Raw genomic sequence first — 17,038 nt, forward strand, 5'->3', positions numbered from 1 at the left:
CATAGGCATTTCATTCCGGTTTTTACCGGAAGACCCAAAGCCTCAAATAGCTCCATCAGGAAACAGATATCAGGCTCCTTTATTTTCCCTTTCTGAGTGGTCAGCATCCTGTCCTAGCCTTTAAGGGCCTTTGGGTCACCCGCTGCCTCTCCCCACCCCGTGGGCACAAATAACAAGCCCCTGCTGTGTCCCAGGGGCCAAGCATCCTCATTCCCTTCTCCCGACAGCCTGTGAGGCTCAGAGAGGGTGAGAGGCAGGTCCACGGCCACACAGCCGGGCAGTGGCAGAGCTGGGATGGGTTCCCAAATCTGCCTGATTCCCGTGGTCTTAACTGCTTTTATTGGGTGAGTGCCACGTGCAGGCAGCGTGGGCTGCACCGGCGTGATATCATCTAAATACCTCCCCACCCCCTCCGAGGGGCCAGTGTCTCCAGCTTACAAATAGGGACTCAGAGCAGTCGTGAGTCATGTGTGCACTTTTCATGGCTCCCACTGCCTCCCACACGCTGTGATAACCCTGGGCGGGGTGGGGGGTGGCCCGGGGGCTCTCTGCCCAGGGCTCAGGGTAGTGACCGGTGACAGGGTTTTTACTCCCTCTGGTCCCTGATGCCACCTCCACACTAGTTCAGGGACTACTGTCCCCTCCCCAATGTTTCATTACAAGTTTGGGACAAACCCTGTCCCTTGGTGGCCTTGAGTCTACCTAGGAAAGGCAGCTCCTCTCCGAGTTCTGGAGCCCTGAAAGAGAACAGCTAGGCTACGATGAACTCAGAGAGGACACAGCCACGTGGGTTTTGGTCCTGCCAGAATCAGTCCTCTTTTCTCCACAGAGTATCTGAACTGGCCGCTCTGTGTCCACCGACAGGCCCTGTGCCCCTCCCCGAGGGAAACTTCCTCCTAGAACAGGATTCATTTCCACATCTCAGATCCCTTGGTAGTGGCTGTCTGGAGCCACTCAACTGTGTTGAGAAGGATTCTGAGGCCACACCCAAGGGAGTGAGTGCCATGATCGATGAGCGGTGTCTGCCATGTGTGTGGATGTGAAGAACCAGCACAGATTAGATTTTGCCTTTCCTGGGTCTCATGAGCCCAGACCAAGAGCGAGACAAGAGGTGTAGCCCAGTCTCAGAGCTTCAGTGTTCTCATTTGTAAAATGTGATGGGAGTAGAAATAAAGGATGTTTCCAGTGACAGTGTTCTTGACTGCAAATCCAGCTTCTGACCTAGATGGAGACCCAGGAGGAATGTACTGCTACCCCCTGGATCTTCATTAGTCAAGGAAAAATAGGAAAAAGCCACTAAGAACGAATCCATTTAAAAGGGGAACAAATTTCTGGTAAATAGTGGGGGGTGGAGGCAGGGGGAAGAGCAGCGTTGGCACTTGATCTTACAAAACAAAGCTAAACTAAAACTTATTAACTGGATTTTGTCGAACATTTTTAGCACAAAGTAAAGCAATTAATGTTGGAGTTGGGAGAGTATCCAATCTTCCAATAAAATTGCCTGAGGGGGACCATACCTGTGTCACTTGGTTGGTGCTGGTGGCGATGGTTTGGGCAGTAGGATAATACAGACATCTTGGCAAAAGTATCCAAGGGCTTCTCAGTTTTCTGAAGGCTTCTCGCTCCCTCGAAGCACTGCCAGGTCACCGAGGTCCGTGTCCTGTCTTGGACCAGCTGCGGGGAACAGAGGGAGCATGTGGTCTCTCACTGACCACATGAATCCCTCTCGCGGGATGTGCAGGTTCCCCCGGCAACCGGGGAGTTCAGGACACACCACCTTGAGAGGGAGGCCGGCCAGGAGGGCTGCTGACCTGGTGTCTGGACACAGGGCTTGTGGGGAGGGCGCTGGGTGGGGACCCGCTTAGTTTATGATGTTTATCGTTAAGAGAGTCTTGTCTCCATAGCCAACCTCGCAACTTTGGGGGCTCAAAAATAGAATTCTTAAGTGGCAAGGACCCCCTTGCTCCAGGACTTTATCTTAGTGGCCCTAGGGTTGTCATATTCATCCTGGCCCTGGGACCCCTGCTTCCCCTCATCCTCCAGCCCTCAAGGGGCTGAGGGGGTGATGAGCTCTGCTGCCCCCGACCGGCCCCCCCCAACACCAAGGTTTCTGTCTCCCTTGACCCTCCAGCCTGCGGCTGCTCAGACCTCGTCTGCTACACCGATTACATCCAGACGGTCACCTGCATCCTGGAGACATGGGCCCCGCACCCTGGCACGCTCACCCTCACCTGGTAAGTGGCCAGGCCTTGCCAGCCTCAGGGATGCTATTCAGGGTAGCCCTGCAGGGCTGGGGTGAGGCAGGACTGCCAGAGGCCACAGACTGAGTTGGACCTACTGTGTGCCTGGCAGGTAGTTTAGCAATAAAAATAATGGCTGCCACTTCTGGGGGCTCTCTCAGCACTTTCACCAACAGCATTTGGTTTCACCATGAGCTGAGAATCACTGACCGTGATCTGGGACTGAGAGCTGGGAATCACTGTGCCTATCTTACAGATGCCCATGCAGGACTCACGAGACTTGTCCAGTGAGCAGGGCTCCAAAGACCATACTCTCTTGCCCACACAGGCCAGACTGTGGTTTTGAGACCCCAGGATGACCAGACTGCCACATGATTTTTTTGAACACTGAATACATGCCCGGCATCCTGCTACACTTCACATGAACCATCAATTCCCATCCTCACAATTATTACTCCCGTTTAACAAACGAGGACACTAGGGTTCAGAGAGGTTATGCAGTTTGCCCAAGGTCACACAGCCAGTGAATGGTGGAGGTGAGATTCAAACACAGGCAGTCTGACTCCAAGATTCATGGGTCCCTATTGTTAAAGAAAAATTTTTCATTGCACTTGTTTTTTTTTTTAAATAAATTTATTTATTTATTTATTTATTTTTGGCTGTGTTGGGTCTTCGTTTCTGCGCAAGGGCTTTCTCCAGTTGCGGAGAGCGGGGGCTACTCTTCATCGCGGTGCGCGGGCCTCTCACTGTCGCGGCCTCTCCGGTTGCGGAGCACAGGCTCCAGACGCGCAGGCTCAGTAGTTGTGGCTCACGGGCCTAGCCGCTCCGCGGCATGTGGGATCTTCCCGGAGCGGGGCACGAACCCGTGTCCCCTGCATTGGCAGGCGGATTCCTAACCACTGCGCCACCAGGGAAGCCCCTGCACTTGTTAAAGAATGGTAAGGCAGACTTTATTCAAGACCATAATGATCGGGCTTCCCTGGTGGCGCAGTGGTTAAGAATCCGCCTGCCAATGCAGGGGACACAGTTTCGAGCACTAGTCCTGGAAGATCCCGCATGCCGTGGAGCAACTAAGCCCGTGTGCCACAACTACTGAACCTGCGCTCTAGAGCCCGTAAGCCACAACTACTGAGCCCACGTGCCACAACTACTGAAGCCTACGCACCTAGAGCCCATGCTCCGCAACAAGAGAAGCCACTGCAATGAGAAGCCTGCACACCGCAATGAAGAGAGCCCCCTCTCGCCGCAACTAGAGAAAGCCCGCACGCAGAAACGAAGACCCAACGCAGGCAAAAATAAATAAGTAAATAAATTTATTTTTTTAAAAAAGAATATATAAGGGATTCTTTAAAAAAAAAAAAAAGACCATCATGATCGGTGTAGGGACGACCGCTGCGTGGGGTTTTGGCGTGGGGAAGAGAGCTTGGGCTCAACTCGAATACAACAAGGAAAATTAGGAATTTATAGCCAAGGAGCAGGTCAATGGATGGAAAAATACTAAGAGGAAACATCAGGGTAAGGGGGGTTCCAGCTAAACTGACTTAACAGGATTCTTGCTAATGGCAGCCCAGGGTGAGCCTACATCACCCGGGGGTGGTGGAGGATGAGGAATTCGATCAGATATCAAGGATGGAAGACTCTGGCTAAAATGACTTAGCAGGATTCTTGCTAAAATTAGACAATGCAGAGACGAGCGTGGAAGTCCCAAAGTCAGGGCCTGGTTGAGGAGAGAGTTCCGAGGAGCCTGAATTGAGCCTGCTCAAGGAGAGTCTTTGTCAATGTGCTGCTCAGGATAAAGAACAGCTGGCTTTCATTCTGTCATCACCAATTCATTCGTTCATTCACTTACTTCTTCAGAACATATTTATTAAGCTCTTGCCAGACACTTGCAGGCACTGGGGGCCCAGTAGAGCCTAAGACCAACAAGGTCCCAGCTGGTCCCGGAGCTGATTCACTGCAGGCGGGGAGTGGCTGGGGAGATAGACAAGAAACACGTAAACAACCAACAGGATGCTTTCTGAGAAAGCAAGTGGCATGGGGGGAAGGTCTGCTTTAGCCAGGGTGGTCGGGGCAGGCCTCTCTGGGTGAGAAGGAGGCAGCCAGTGAGCTGGGGAAAGGGCAGTCCAGGCAGAGGGCACTGAAAGTGCAAAGATCCTGAGGTAGGGAGAGACTAATGAGTCTGAGGAAGTGCGAGGAGGTCAGTGGGGCCAGAGCAGAGTGACCCAGTGTGAGAGAGAATAACAAGCAAAGGAGATGAGAGGTAAGCAAGGGCCAGCTTTTATTGTGTGGGTGATGAGAAGCCACCGAGGGTTTTAGGCATGGGGATGACAGGGAGTTTTTAAAGATCCTCCTGGCTGCTGTGCAAGAGGTTTAGAGACCCTTTATTCAGCAGAAGTTTCTATTCCAGCAAATATTTAGCAAAGAACTGAGTCCACACATCCATATTAGCCCTCAAGGGTGGTCATGTTCACAGCCTGAAGATGTAGGTAGGGAAATAAATATCTGGTGAACTCCTATACATACTTCAAAACCCACTGTTTCTGCCCACTGGCAGTTAAAAAGCCAGAGCATTTCCCCCCACCCTTATACCAATAGCCTCCCTGGTAGTTCACCCAAAGCAGGGGATGAAGTTCATTTGGCTCTTATCTTGGCCCTGAGCACAAGCACTTATTAGGTATTCAGCAGATGTTGGACAGAAGAGGGCAGGAAGGAGAACTGAAATGCTTAGCACCCTTTCTGTAGGACAGTGATACAGCTGATGGAAATGACAGGGACAGATTTAGGCTCAGTCCAGGCAAGAATGGCCCAAATTTCCAAAGTTAAGAGCTGCTGTCCTTAAATGAGGTAGTGAGTTCCCAGTCCCTTGGAGGCATACAAGCCACGCCTGGACACCATCCATCAGGGCTGCTTCAGGGGAGGAGTATCTTCCCGGGGAAAGGGGTAGTTGGACCAGGTGACCTCCGGCGCCACCTCAACTCCCTCCCAGCCCCAAGATTCTGGGCTTGGGTCCTGGCCCTGTGCCCTGAGCCCCGCTGCCTTCCAGCCATAACCAGCTGCTCTGTCCTTGAAGGCAAGACTCATATGGAGAACTGGAGGACGAGGTCACCTCCTGCAGCCTCTGCTGGTCCACCCGCAACGCCACGCATGCGGAGTACACGTGCCACATGGATGTGTTCCAATTCATGGCCGACGACGTTTTCAGTGTCAACATGACAGACCAGACCGGCAACCACTCCCAGGAGTGCGGCAGCTTCATCCTGGCTAAAAGCAGTGAGTATCCCTTGGACCCCAGAGCTGAGGAGGACACATGGTCCCTGAGACGGCTCCCCTTCCCCCACCATCATAGCTGACCTGTCCTATGTCCTTACCTCCCCTTGGAGTTCTGCTCTGTAGATGCACTGATGTTTACTAAGGTGTGATGGGTTGATAACTAGGTTTGAGCTTTAACGAAAGAGAGGCAGCAGCTGTGTGCAAAGGAGCTGGACTGGGACCCAGGATCTTGGCCTTCAGTTCTGGCTCAGCCCCTGCCTATCTGTGAACTTGGACCGGTTCCCTATTTGTAGAGTGAGGGCCCTTTTAACCCTGACTCTTAGGGATTCTGTCTACATTATGAGGCAAGTGGGGACATTGAGTCCCAAGAGAAAAACCTTCCTGAGTTTTCTCCCATTCATTAGCTCCAGTGAGGCCTGGAATTTCCCTCCAGGCTGGGGGTAGGGAGGAGTCCAGGAGCAGGGGTGGGCCTGGCTGGTGGAAGCAGTTGTCTCTGTGGGTCCAGAACCAGGGCGGGTCCAGGAGGCAACTTTTAGTGTGTGTGTGTGTGTGTGTGTGTGTGTGTGTCCAAAGTGGGATTTCCACGGAGGGGGTGAGAAGCCCGTGCTCAGAGGCATGCAAACGCAGACTACTAAGAGAGTCCTGCCCTCCTCGGGAAGGCCCAGCCTCTGCGAGGAATCTCTGGGGGATTTTGGCCCTAGGTTCCCAGTGGTGGGGCAGGGGGGTGAGAGGGTGTCTGTCACCTGGAGGGGGTCCAGGTTTGCACCACTTCGCTGAGTGGGCGTCGCACCGCACAAGGTGTGAATGAAGATTCACACACACGCAGACACACCCAGAGTCTCTCACACACACACTCATAAATACAGCCTTGGACAAATGCACGGGTGTCCCAGCAGCCCTCGGCCTAGCCAGCCCGGCCACAGGCCCACGCTCTCTCACACACGCCCATATGCACACATACGCACACGCTCACTCAGCCATGCAGATCCAGGCATGGCGAGTTCACGGAGCAGGGGCGCCCTCTTACCCCTCTGAGTGAGCTGGGCAGACAGCAAGCCTCCTCCTACCCCTTCAGAGGAGAAGGAACCGCTTCACGGCCCCTCCACCTCACAGGGTGGCTCCAAGTCCCATTTCTCTCTGGCCCCCTCCCTCTCCTCCTCCCTGCCAGGGCCTGAAGCCAGGCCTGTGCCCAGATTTGGCAGGGGGCAGTGTTCTACTCCCTTCCCCCTCCTGGGCTCTGGGCCCCCGTCCTTGACCCCATCCCTGATCCCCAGCTCTGGTCCTCACCACCCAGCCCAGGACGTACAGGGAAGTGGAAAACCAGGTCTCCGTCGGCCTGGGGAAAAGAAGAGAGGGCTTAGCAGTTATTCCAGTCCCAAAGGACCCATGGCTGGAATAGCAATGACAATAAAGCCCTCGCCGCAGCCTCCCGAACACTCACCTTCTCCCATCGCAGGCCTTGGTGCTGAGTCGTCCGAAGCCTCAGAGTTCCTTTCTGGAATCCCTGGAAGGTTCATTTGTTGGTTTAACAAGTATCTCTTGAGGGCCTGCTGTGTGCCGGCTCTGTCCTAGGAGCTGCGGACACAGCACTGACCTGGAGAACAAAACCCCTGTCCCAAGGAGCTAAGATCCCCAAGACAGGGGCATATGGCAAGCCGGATCACAGAGCCCAGGAGGGCGTGGTGTTGTGGCCCAAATCTCTGCTCCCGCACTTTCCAGAAGATGTCTGGGAGATGCCAACAGTCACATCGAATTCCCAGGACCCCTGCGGGCGTCAAAATGCTCGTTGTAGAGCAGCCCGGCAGGCACTCAGAGGTGGTAACTTCCATCATTAGCATAATTAGTGCTAATTAATTAGCATGATGCTAATTACAGTCTTTTGACTTCTCAAGAAAGCTAGAGTTAAAAGAAAATGATGCCATCATTTAGAACAGAAATGGAGAATGAGTGGGTCTCGTTGGTTTTTTTCCCCCCAGCCACGCCGGTCTGCATTCTTGCCCCCCTGAGTCGTAGCACCCACCCTTTAGACTCATCTAAATCTCTCATTTCTCAGATGAGTAAACTAAGGCCCAGAGACAGGGAATGCTTTACCCCAAGTGATTCAGGGTCATTAGTCTTGATCTCATCAAGGAGAGCATCTATTCACATCACCACATCATTCTCAACTGCTGCAAAATCTCATCCCATTTTATCTTTCTGACTTTTTCCTCTAAGTCAAGCCATCTCCCCCTTTCAACGTGACCGTGACCTTCTCCGGACAATATAACATCTCCTGGAGCTCCAATTACAATTTCTACGCGCTGAAGGGCAAACTTCAGTATGAGCTGCGGTACAGGAAGCTTGGAGACCCCTTGGCTCTGGTGAGACCCTCAGAGGATTGGGGCGAGGTGGGGGTGGGGAGGGGGAGGGGCAGTGCTGAGCATCCGGGTTGGGGGGAGGGGCAGACACAGGTGAGCTTGTAATTCACAGTCCAGAGTGGAAACCAGGGACTCGCCAGGGATGGACGCTCTCCCTTGCGCTCTCTCACTCCGTGCTGCCCTTGCCTCATTTCTCCCTGGGGTAGGAGACCCCTTAAAATTCATTCCTTCCTGTCCCTGTTTCCCCCTCTATCGGTGTGCCAAGGAGGAAGGGATCTGCACTGTCCCTGGTTCTATCTCAAGTCTAGTACCGTCACAGTAGAAGAAGTTTCAGAAATGGGGCAGTCCGGAACCTTCCCGCTTTGCTTAGAATGGCCATAGTTGGAGAGTTCCAGAAGTATCAATAACCAAGAAAGTTCAGTGTCAAAGGGACCGTTGTTTCAAATGTGAAGGCTTCTAGAGGCATTCTTTGTTTAGAATGTTGGAGAGTTCCAGAATGGCCCACTATTTAGAACAGTCACAGCTGAAGTGTTCTAATTATCCATTTAGAATGGTCTCAGTTTAAGATTTTCATAAATGCCATAGTTTAGACGGTCCCCAGTGGAAGACTTCCAGAGGTACCCATTGCTAAGATGCCTGTAGTTAAAGACGCCCAGAAATGCCCACTATTGAAAATACCCACTGTTGAAGAATTACAGAAGTGTCCAAAGTCTGGAATGCTGCCAGCTAAACATTCCCAGGAATGACCACTGCTGTTCCTGGGACATTCCCAGGCCCAGCAGGAAGGGTCCCCTGTGGGGCTGTGAGTGACTGAGCTGGGATCAGAGAGAAACCGAACAAAGCACTGTATCACAGGCAAGGCCGGGGCAGCGCCCATGGCTCTGTGCTGCCCACACTGGAGTGGCCAGAACTCACACTGATTCTTGTGGAGGGGGCAGAGACTTGCCAGGAGAAGCTCCACCCCTTTCCTGGGGGCTGGTAAAGGGTGGTTCTGCTGGAGGCGGGGGCTGGCCTGGGTGGTCCTAACCCAGTGCATCCTTTCCCTGTGTTGGCAGAGTCCAGGGAAAAAGCTGATCTCAGTGGATTCGAGAAGCGTCTCTCTCCTCCCCTTGGAGTTCCACAAAGGCTCAAGCTACGAGCTGCAGGTGCGGGCAGGGCCCCAGCCTGGCTCCTCCTTCCAGGGGACCTGGAGCGAGTGGAGTGACCCAGTCGTCTTTCACACCCAGCCAGAAGGTAAGATGTGAAGCAGGGATGGACACCCACTCCTTGTACTAAATCTTGTCCTAGTGCAGCAGCCCTGAGCCCTGAGATTTTCAGCACGGCTGGAAGGTACCCACTCAGTCATGCAACCCCTTGTAGCTGTTCCACAGCATTTCTGGGGCCCCTGCTTGCCAGGCCCTGCATTGGGTGCCAGGTGCTTCTCCTGGCAGGGCCTTTGATCCTCCTAATGTATCTGTGAAGTGGGAATTATTATCCCCATTTTGCAGATGAGAAAACTGAGGTTCAGAGAGATGAAATCACTTGCCTAGGGTGGGGGTGGGAGCAGGAGTTGAAGCCAGGTCCATCCCACTGCGAGGCACCAGCAGCCTTCCCACCCCCTTCCACTCCAGCCCAGACCCACTGCCCTCCACAGCCAGCCTGGGTGGCCTCTCGTAGAGGTTGGTCAATTTCACCCAGAGTTTTCTTCCTTCCCAGAGATAAAGGGAGACTTGTACCCTCAACTGCTTCCCATCCTGGTCCTCGTATGCCCCATCCTTGTCTTCTTAGGCCTGAAGATCCACCTGCCTTGGAGGTGAGGCCAGGGAACAGGGTGGCAGGGAGGGGGTCAGCCTGGGCCAGGACTGGGGGACACACCTGTCACCACGACAATAGTAATGACAGTGATGGTGATAATAAACCGTTTACTGGGCACTGTGTAGAGCACATGCTTAACCCTCACAGCAGCCATATGCGCTTGATACATGGCATTTACTTCCATTTGACAAATGGGGAAACTGAGGCACAGAGCTGTCTAGGAACTTGCCCAAAGTCACACAGCAGTGAAGTGGAGGAGAAGGAATGTCTACCTGTGCTCATAACAGTGACCTCAGCTGTGATCTTGTCCAGTGAATTTTAAGCTTTGAGTCCTGAGGGTCAGGCAGGGCCCGCCAGGTGGGAGTGAAGGGCTGGTAGGATAACCCGCCCGACAATCCTGCTTCAAAACCAGAGGTTTTGCTTTTATCTCTTTATGTATTGGGTTTCTGGCCATCGAGAGAAAGGCTGAGGCTGATTAAAAACATTGATAAAACCTAAGCTCCCCTGGCCTTCGTGCGTGCTGCTGGCTGAGGCTGAGCCCTTGCTACGTGGCAGACGCTGGGCGGGGGCCCTGCATACCCTGTTCAACGCAGAGAAGCCTGCGAATCACAGAGGGTGTTGCAGGCCAGTCTCTGGGTGCTGGGGTGCCTGGTGCTGTGCCTACGCTTCCTGACCCCTCCCTACAGCCCCACGGAATTGGCTGTTGGCTCATCCCTGGTGGTGGAGGAGGAAGTCAAGGCTCAGGGGCCAGCACTGGCTCAGCAGAGAATAGGCAGCCAAGCCCTTAAACTCGGAGCACCTTCAGGAGACTCGCTGCCCCATTTTACAGATGTGAAAACTGAGGCCTGGGGCAGAGGGGCGGAAGGGAGGGGCCTGGGTGTGTCTTGGAGGCTCTGAGCCTCCCGCAGGACACATTTGGGGAGCATCTGAGCGGGAGGCCCGGCTGCCCTCTGGGAGATGCGGGGGGGCTCACCTCGTCTCTGCCCTCCCAGGCTATGGAAAAAGGTGTGGGTGCAGGTGCCCAGCCCAGAGCCCTTCTTCCAGCCCCTGTACATGGGCCACAGCGGAGACTTCAAGGTGAGTGTCCCCACCACGTGCTGAGCCCCTGGGAGCCTCTCACCCTCTGGGAGCTTGCTTCCACCCACACACCTAGACCACCAACCCCACCCTGTAGGCCTGGGGCACCCAGATCCCCGACCCCGCCGGGAACCAGGCTTCAGTCTCTGCACATGCAAAGTGCAGGAAATACTTCCAGTGGGGCAGAGTTGGCCTAAGAATTAAACAAGATCCTGCAGCATTTCCCAGCCCGAGGAGCCAAACTGGGAGAGAGGGTGAGCCGGGTGGTCCCTTGAGCCACAAAGTGGTCTCCTGGTCCTTTGGTAGAAGCCCTTGCTGTGGAGGTGGGGAGGGAGCAGCTTCTGGGAAGGATATGGCACTGCCTGCAAAATACACCAGCCCCATCCAGGCCCCAACCCCTGCTACCAGCGCCATCGCCCTTGGGTTCTCTGTGCCTATTTACCACCACCCACCCGGTGGCGGCAGTCACCGCAGAGAGGATGTGGTGACCCACCTGCTCCAGCAGAGCCTGGAAGTCAGGAAGTGCGACTTGCTGTCTGCCTGGCGCTCACTGAGCGCTGTCTCACCTCCACCCTTTCATCCTCTTAGCAGCCCCTGCAGGTGGGGAGGGGGGGTGCTCCACCATCCCGGGGGAACCACGAGGAGACCGAGGAGACCGAGGCTCAGAGCCGGGCAGGGGAGGAGCCTAGGCTGCAGCCCACATTGGATAGACTCTTTCCTCTTTTCTCTGCACTTTCCCTGAAGCTCAAATATCACATCTATTTTGTGTTTGTTTTACCAATACTCATACAGCACTTGCTGTGCACCAGGCACTCTGCTAGGAGCGCCACAGATGTTATTTAATTTATCATTTAATCCCCACAACCACCCTGTGGAGTGGGGACTATTAGCAGGCCCATTTTACAGATGCAGAAACTGAGGCACAGAGAGGGTAAGTAACTGGCTCAAGGCCACACAGCTGAGAAGTGACTTCAAATCAGTGGTGGCGGCCTCAGCAGGGTTCTGAGAGGAGCTTTCTGATGGAGTAGGCTCAAAACTGGGAGATTTTGGTTCTCAGGGATTTTCTCTGCCAACTGGATGGAGACCTTGTGTCATGAGTGGGACCCCTGGCAGGTGAGGGCAGGGGGATCCTTAAAGTTTAGGGACGGCTGCCTCAGTCCATTGTCACCCCACAGCCCTTATCTATTCTGAGTGGCTGGTCCTTGATTCACTCCATTCATTCATTTAGTTAATATACATTTATTGGGTGCCTACTGTGCGCCAGGCACTGTGTGAGCCTCTGGGGACACAGCCGTGACCAGAAGAATTGGGGCTTCTTCCCTGGTCATGTGTCCACTCTGATGAGGACACAAACAGAAGAATGCATGGTTTCAAGAAATCTCCCCGAGGACATAAAACAGAAGGCCTGGTGGGGGCTCTGTCACTCAGCTCTCAGGGCCTCCTGCCCCTCGTCCCCACAGCTCGGGAATCTTGGACCCACACCCATACAGACCCCAGGCCACTGCGCAGCGGATTGTCTGCGCTTGCAGGCTGCTGAGGGCCGTGGCTCCCTGCTACAGGCAGGGAGACTGAGGCCCAGGGAGGCCGGGACAGCGGCAGGGACTGTCCCTCGACAGGGACACAGCACGGTGCTCATCTCCCCCCACCCCCATCTCTCTCTTTATCTTCTGGAGTCTTTGTCTCTTTCTCTCTTGCTGTCTGTCTGGTCTCTGTGTCTGTCTGTTGACATGCTCCCCTGCCGCCCCTTGTCCCCCATCCCATCCATGACTCTCCCTCCTCTTCTCTCTCGCAGAAATGGGTGGGCACCCCCTTCACTGCCTCCAGCCTGGAGCTGAGATCCTGGAGCCCAGGGGTGCCCTTGTCCCTGGAGATGCACAGCCAGTGCCCACCGCAGACTGCAGCCAAGGGGCTGGTGCCCACAGAGCTGCCGGAGCCCCCAGACCTGGTGGAAGCCGACGGGGTGCTTGAGCCGGGCTCCTGGGGCCCAGCCCGCTCCACCGCCGGCAGCTTGGGCAGCTCAGCTCACAGCCAGGAGAGGGACCGGCCGTACGGCCTGCTATCCATCGACACGGTGACCGTGGTGGACGCAGAGGGGCTGTGCGCCTGGCCTTGCACCTGCGGGGATGACGGCTACCCAGCCCTGAACCTGGACACCGGCCTGGAGCCTGGCCCGGGCACGGAGGACTCGCTCCTGGGCACGGGGGCCACCGTCCTATCCTGTGGCTTCGTCTCAGCCAGTGGCCCTGCCGGGCCGGGGGGCCCCCTGGGCAGCCTCCTTGACAGGATAAAGCTGCACCTCAAGGACGAAGAGGGTTGGGCCCCCGGGCCGCCCTGGGATGGCGAGTCGCCCCGAGGGGTGTCGGACAGCGAGGCAGGTTCGCCCCCAGCTGGCCTGGACATGGACACGTTTGACAGCGGCTTCGCGGACTCTGACTGCGGCAGCCCCGTGGAGCATGACTTCAGTAGCCCCAGGGACGAAGGGCCCCCCAGGAGCTACCTCCGCCAGTGGGTGGTCACGGCCCCTCCACCTGCAGGGCCTGGGCCCCAGGTCAGCTAGTGAGGCTGCCTGGCCGTCCAGAGCCGGCCATGCCACTGAGCCACGAGCCACGGACGGGGTCACCTGGGCTGAGGTGTAAAGAGGCCTGCAGCCCTCGGTCTCCCAGATGGGACCCCTGAGCCTGGTGTTTACAGCGCGTGTCTGGGGCTCAGGTGCCCACTGGCGTGGCTGCGCGTGTGAGTAGCCTGCGTGCCTGTGGACACGGAGCTCGCCCGTGGTTCTGCCATATTCCCAATGCCACTCGTGTGTCTGTGCCGGCGTGAGCTTCCTGTGTGCGCGAATGTGAGCGGCACGCGTGTCTGTGGGCACGTGATGACAGTCTCCCTCCCTCCGAGGCACGTGGGTGACCCCCGGGTCACGTGCCGAGAGGCTGGTCCAGTGCTGCCCACTGGGCCTGCTGGGACCAGGGCACTGCCTGGGACAGACACCAAGCCCAGCCCCCCAGGTCCTGCCTGCAGAGCCACATAAAGTCCAAACTGTTCCTTACCGCCTTTCAGGGGGAGGGGAAGGGGACCAAGCGAGCCCACAGTGACCCCGGGGGTGGGAAGATTTTGGGGGGAGCCGGTGGACCTGGCTCTGAATCCTGACTCTGACACCTCCTGGCTGTGCCTTCTTGGGTGAGTCACTTCCCCTCTCTGGGCTGGAGTTTCCTGTCTTAATAATGGGGGCGGCCTGACCTACCCTGGGGAGAAATTGGAGAGGTCGCCCACGTACAGTGTGCAGCCCAGACTCTCAATAAACGTCAGCTTCCTTCCTTCTGCGGCCAGGACCAAGGCTTGTGCTGGAGGTGGGTGGGAGTGAGAAACCAGACACAGCCCAGGTACCTGCGGGCTGTCCCACCCTGCAGAGGGGCACTTGGGGGATTCCGGGTTTAAAATCAGCTTAGTTTCTTAGAATCAGCCCCTCACCAACCAAGATTTCTTTTTCTGGCTCCTGCTGCCCATTTTGTTGTTCCCTTTATGCACCCCAGAAATATTTACGGAGCACATTTACTGAGTACATGCAGGTGCTGGGAGACAGCGAGAGGACGCTCCCCTTGGCACTCACGTTGGGGAGGGCCGCAGGCCGGACTCGGCAGTAATGACACGGTGGTCCTGATCCCCTGGCGTCTTACTTGCTTGTCCTGGGGAATTGGAGGAAGTCAAGTTCTTTTTGATGATTTGTCGGAGAAACGGCTGAAATGTGAATTTAAGATGCTAAGAAAATACTTCTTTGTGACGTTTTGAAGGCACCTTATTGAACCTCAGCTTTGGACAGGAGCTCCATATTGGTGCTGCATATTGCATACAACTCATACTTTAAAAAAAGAAAGAAAGAAAAGAGATCGTTTTCCTCCTAAGGGTGCTCACCTTTAGAGGCAGCCTTTTCGAGGCCACGAAGCAGGGTTAAAATAGCAGAGTCTGATTCAGCCACCGGCTCTCAGAGCCCTGAGGGGAATCCCTACCCTGGCCTGGACCTGCCTGGCCTGTGGTCCTCCCCAAAGGCCAGGCTGCATGCCGGCCAATGCCCGAAGCTCTGGCTTGTCTCTGCTTTTGGACGAGGGCTGAGCTGTCGATCCTGCTGATAGTTTCTCTGTGACTCTTCTGTAAAAGGGGATGATTGGAAGAAGTCACTGAGAGAACATGGGATTCCTTGGTTCTGAAAGTTCTACAACATTGATGGTCTTAATAGTGATACTGTTAACCTGGGATCAAGGTGTGAGGCTCGGATGGGAGCCCAAGTGCGAAACCACAGCTCCCGCAGGTGTGAGCAGCCCTCACCATCCCCCACCGTCACCCTGGAGATGCTTGGGTCAAGGTGTGCTGTGGTTTTCACACCCTCACGGAGGCCACAGGTTCCAGGCACCCCGTGAGCCCCAGGCTCCCCGTGGAAGCAGCTCAGCTCTCTCTCCAGCACACACAGCTCTGGGCCGGGGAGTAGGGGAAGGGGACACCTGGGACACTGGCTGATGCCAGGCCGGGGGGCGGGGGGATGGGGCTCTGGCCTGGGCCAGATGTGGTTCCTCAACAGCTCTGTCTTTGAAGGGGACCCAGCTCATGGTAAAGGCTTGAAGGAAGAGCAGTTGGATAGGTGGATGGAGATAAACAGTTGCTAGAGACAAGGATGAAATATCAAACCTAAGCTCCACGAAGGCAACAACTTTGCCTCTTTTGTTCACTGCTTTACACCCCCATCAGGCACCTAGTGGGCCTCCAGTAAAGCCTGATTTGCAGTGTTTGCTTATTTCCATGGTGTAAACACTTTCACCACGGTCAATTTCAAGCTACCAACTTGAGGACTTTAAACATGCGGTTGGAAGAGATGTTTACAATCAACTCTCCTAGCTGGTAGGAGGCAGCCCCGGCACACCACGGGTGGGAGCCAAGACAGGCAGCAGGAAGGCCCCGGGGGGCTTCAGGGAGGAGGTGGTATTCGTTGGGCTTTGAAAAGTGAATAGGAGTTGTTAGGGACACCAGCTACTCAGGCAGAGGGAAGAGCTTGAGCAAAGTCCTGGAGGTGTGACCCAGCCCTGAACACATGGGGGTGGGGAAGGCAGTTCCCTGTCACCCAGAGTCCAGGCCAGAATTGCTAATGACCCTGTCTTCAGAGGCAGGGCTCCTGACCCAGCCCTCTTCCATCTGCAGGCTCCGAGGGGCAGGATATCCATCTGACAAATGAAGGTGCAGAAGGGGCCGCTGACTTGCCTGAGGTCACACACTGAATTAAATGTCAGAGTCAGAACTTGAACTCTGGGCTCCTGATCCCAAGTCCAGCTATCCTCACCTCGCTCCGCTGGAAGGCACCTAGGTCAGGGGCGAAGAAGCTCTCAGCAAACACCTGTGGGTGCCTGTGCTTCTGCCCTCACAGCATCGTTGGGGTAGCTGACCCCAGCTCTGGGAGTCACCCAGGCCTGGCCAAGAGAGCATTCTATCCTCCTGGCCTCAGGGCCAGTTCAGGGTCAGACATGTGACCAAGCTGGTCCATACGCTTTTCCTGCTGGGACTGCTCAGCTGTAGGGCTAGACTGAGCCTGGAGCTGCTGGGTGGTGGGACCGGGGAGGGGGGCACCAGGAAGAAGCAGCTCACCTAATATGAGGCCAACACACTGGAAACCAGAGCTGGGAAGTGGGCATATACTCCTGGTAATATCCTCTTAAGCTCCTGGATCCAGCCATGCCTGAAACTACATTCCCCCTGGACTTTTGAGGTAGATGAGTATGGAAGTCATACTGTTCACCAAGTATTTCCAGCTCTTGGCCTTCTGCCCCGCCTTGTGGTCAGATGGCACCACATGACCAGGATTGGCCAATGAGTGGTGAGCAGAAGTGGCAAGTCTCACTTCTGGACCAGAGCATTGAACTGACAGTCGTGATGCCCTTCAGAGTGTTCCTCTGTGCCACAGTGACCAGTGATGTGTGAGATGGTGGCTTCTCCATCAGCCCGGGGCCTCGAGTGGGGAGATGTGGAGCAGAACTTCTAGTTCACCTGTGATGGACACGTATTGTGAGCAAGAAATAAACCTTTTATTCTAATCTGCTAAGATTTGGGGGCTGATTGTTAGCACAGCATAACCCAGCCTATCCTGACTGAATCAATGAGCTGTAAGCTTCCTTTTTTTTGCTTAAGCACGTTTGGGATGGGTTTCTGTCACTTGTATTGGACAGTATTCTCATCTCATCCCTGTAGTGAGGACTGTCCTCCCATCCCAAGGAAGGACCACATTCAAAGGGGCCTGAGGACCAGGCTCCATCATGTATCATGAAT

At 55.2% G+C, this 17,038-nt stretch overlaps 1 protein-coding gene across 4 annotated transcripts in view; it reads left to right on the forward strand.

The window, feature by feature from the left end:
- The window catches only part of IL21R (interleukin 21 receptor), a 34,117-nt gene extending 17,350 nt beyond the window's left edge, over positions 1 to 16,767 (forward strand). For 3 of the 4 annotated variants that reach the window (XM_036824732.1, XM_036824733.1, XM_036824734.1), the window contains 7 exons: positions 2,132 to 2,234; positions 5,311 to 5,510; positions 7,725 to 7,870; positions 8,923 to 9,100; positions 9,563 to 9,659; positions 10,654 to 10,738; positions 12,531 to 14,544. In XM_036824732.1, the coding sequence (XP_036680627.1) occupies positions 2,132 to 2,234; positions 5,311 to 5,510; positions 7,725 to 7,870; positions 8,923 to 9,100; positions 9,563 to 9,659; positions 10,654 to 10,738; positions 12,531 to 13,295 (1,574 nt within the window). In that variant the 3' untranslated portion in view covers positions 13,296 to 14,544. Of the gene's footprint in view, positions 1 to 2,131; positions 2,235 to 5,310; positions 5,511 to 7,724; positions 7,871 to 8,922; positions 9,101 to 9,562; positions 9,660 to 10,653; positions 10,739 to 12,530; positions 14,545 to 15,919 lie in introns of those variants that run through there. The other variant, XR_005016390.1, reaches the window with a different exon arrangement.
- The last annotated feature ends 271 nt before the right edge of the window (positions 16,768 to 17,038 follow it).

Source organism: Balaenoptera musculus, chromosome 15 (assembly GCF_009873245.2).
Source record: "Balaenoptera musculus isolate JJ_BM4_2016_0621 chromosome 15, mBalMus1.pri.v3, whole genome shotgun sequence".
Lineage (NCBI taxonomy): Eukaryota > Metazoa > Chordata > Mammalia > Artiodactyla > Balaenopteridae > Balaenoptera > Balaenoptera musculus.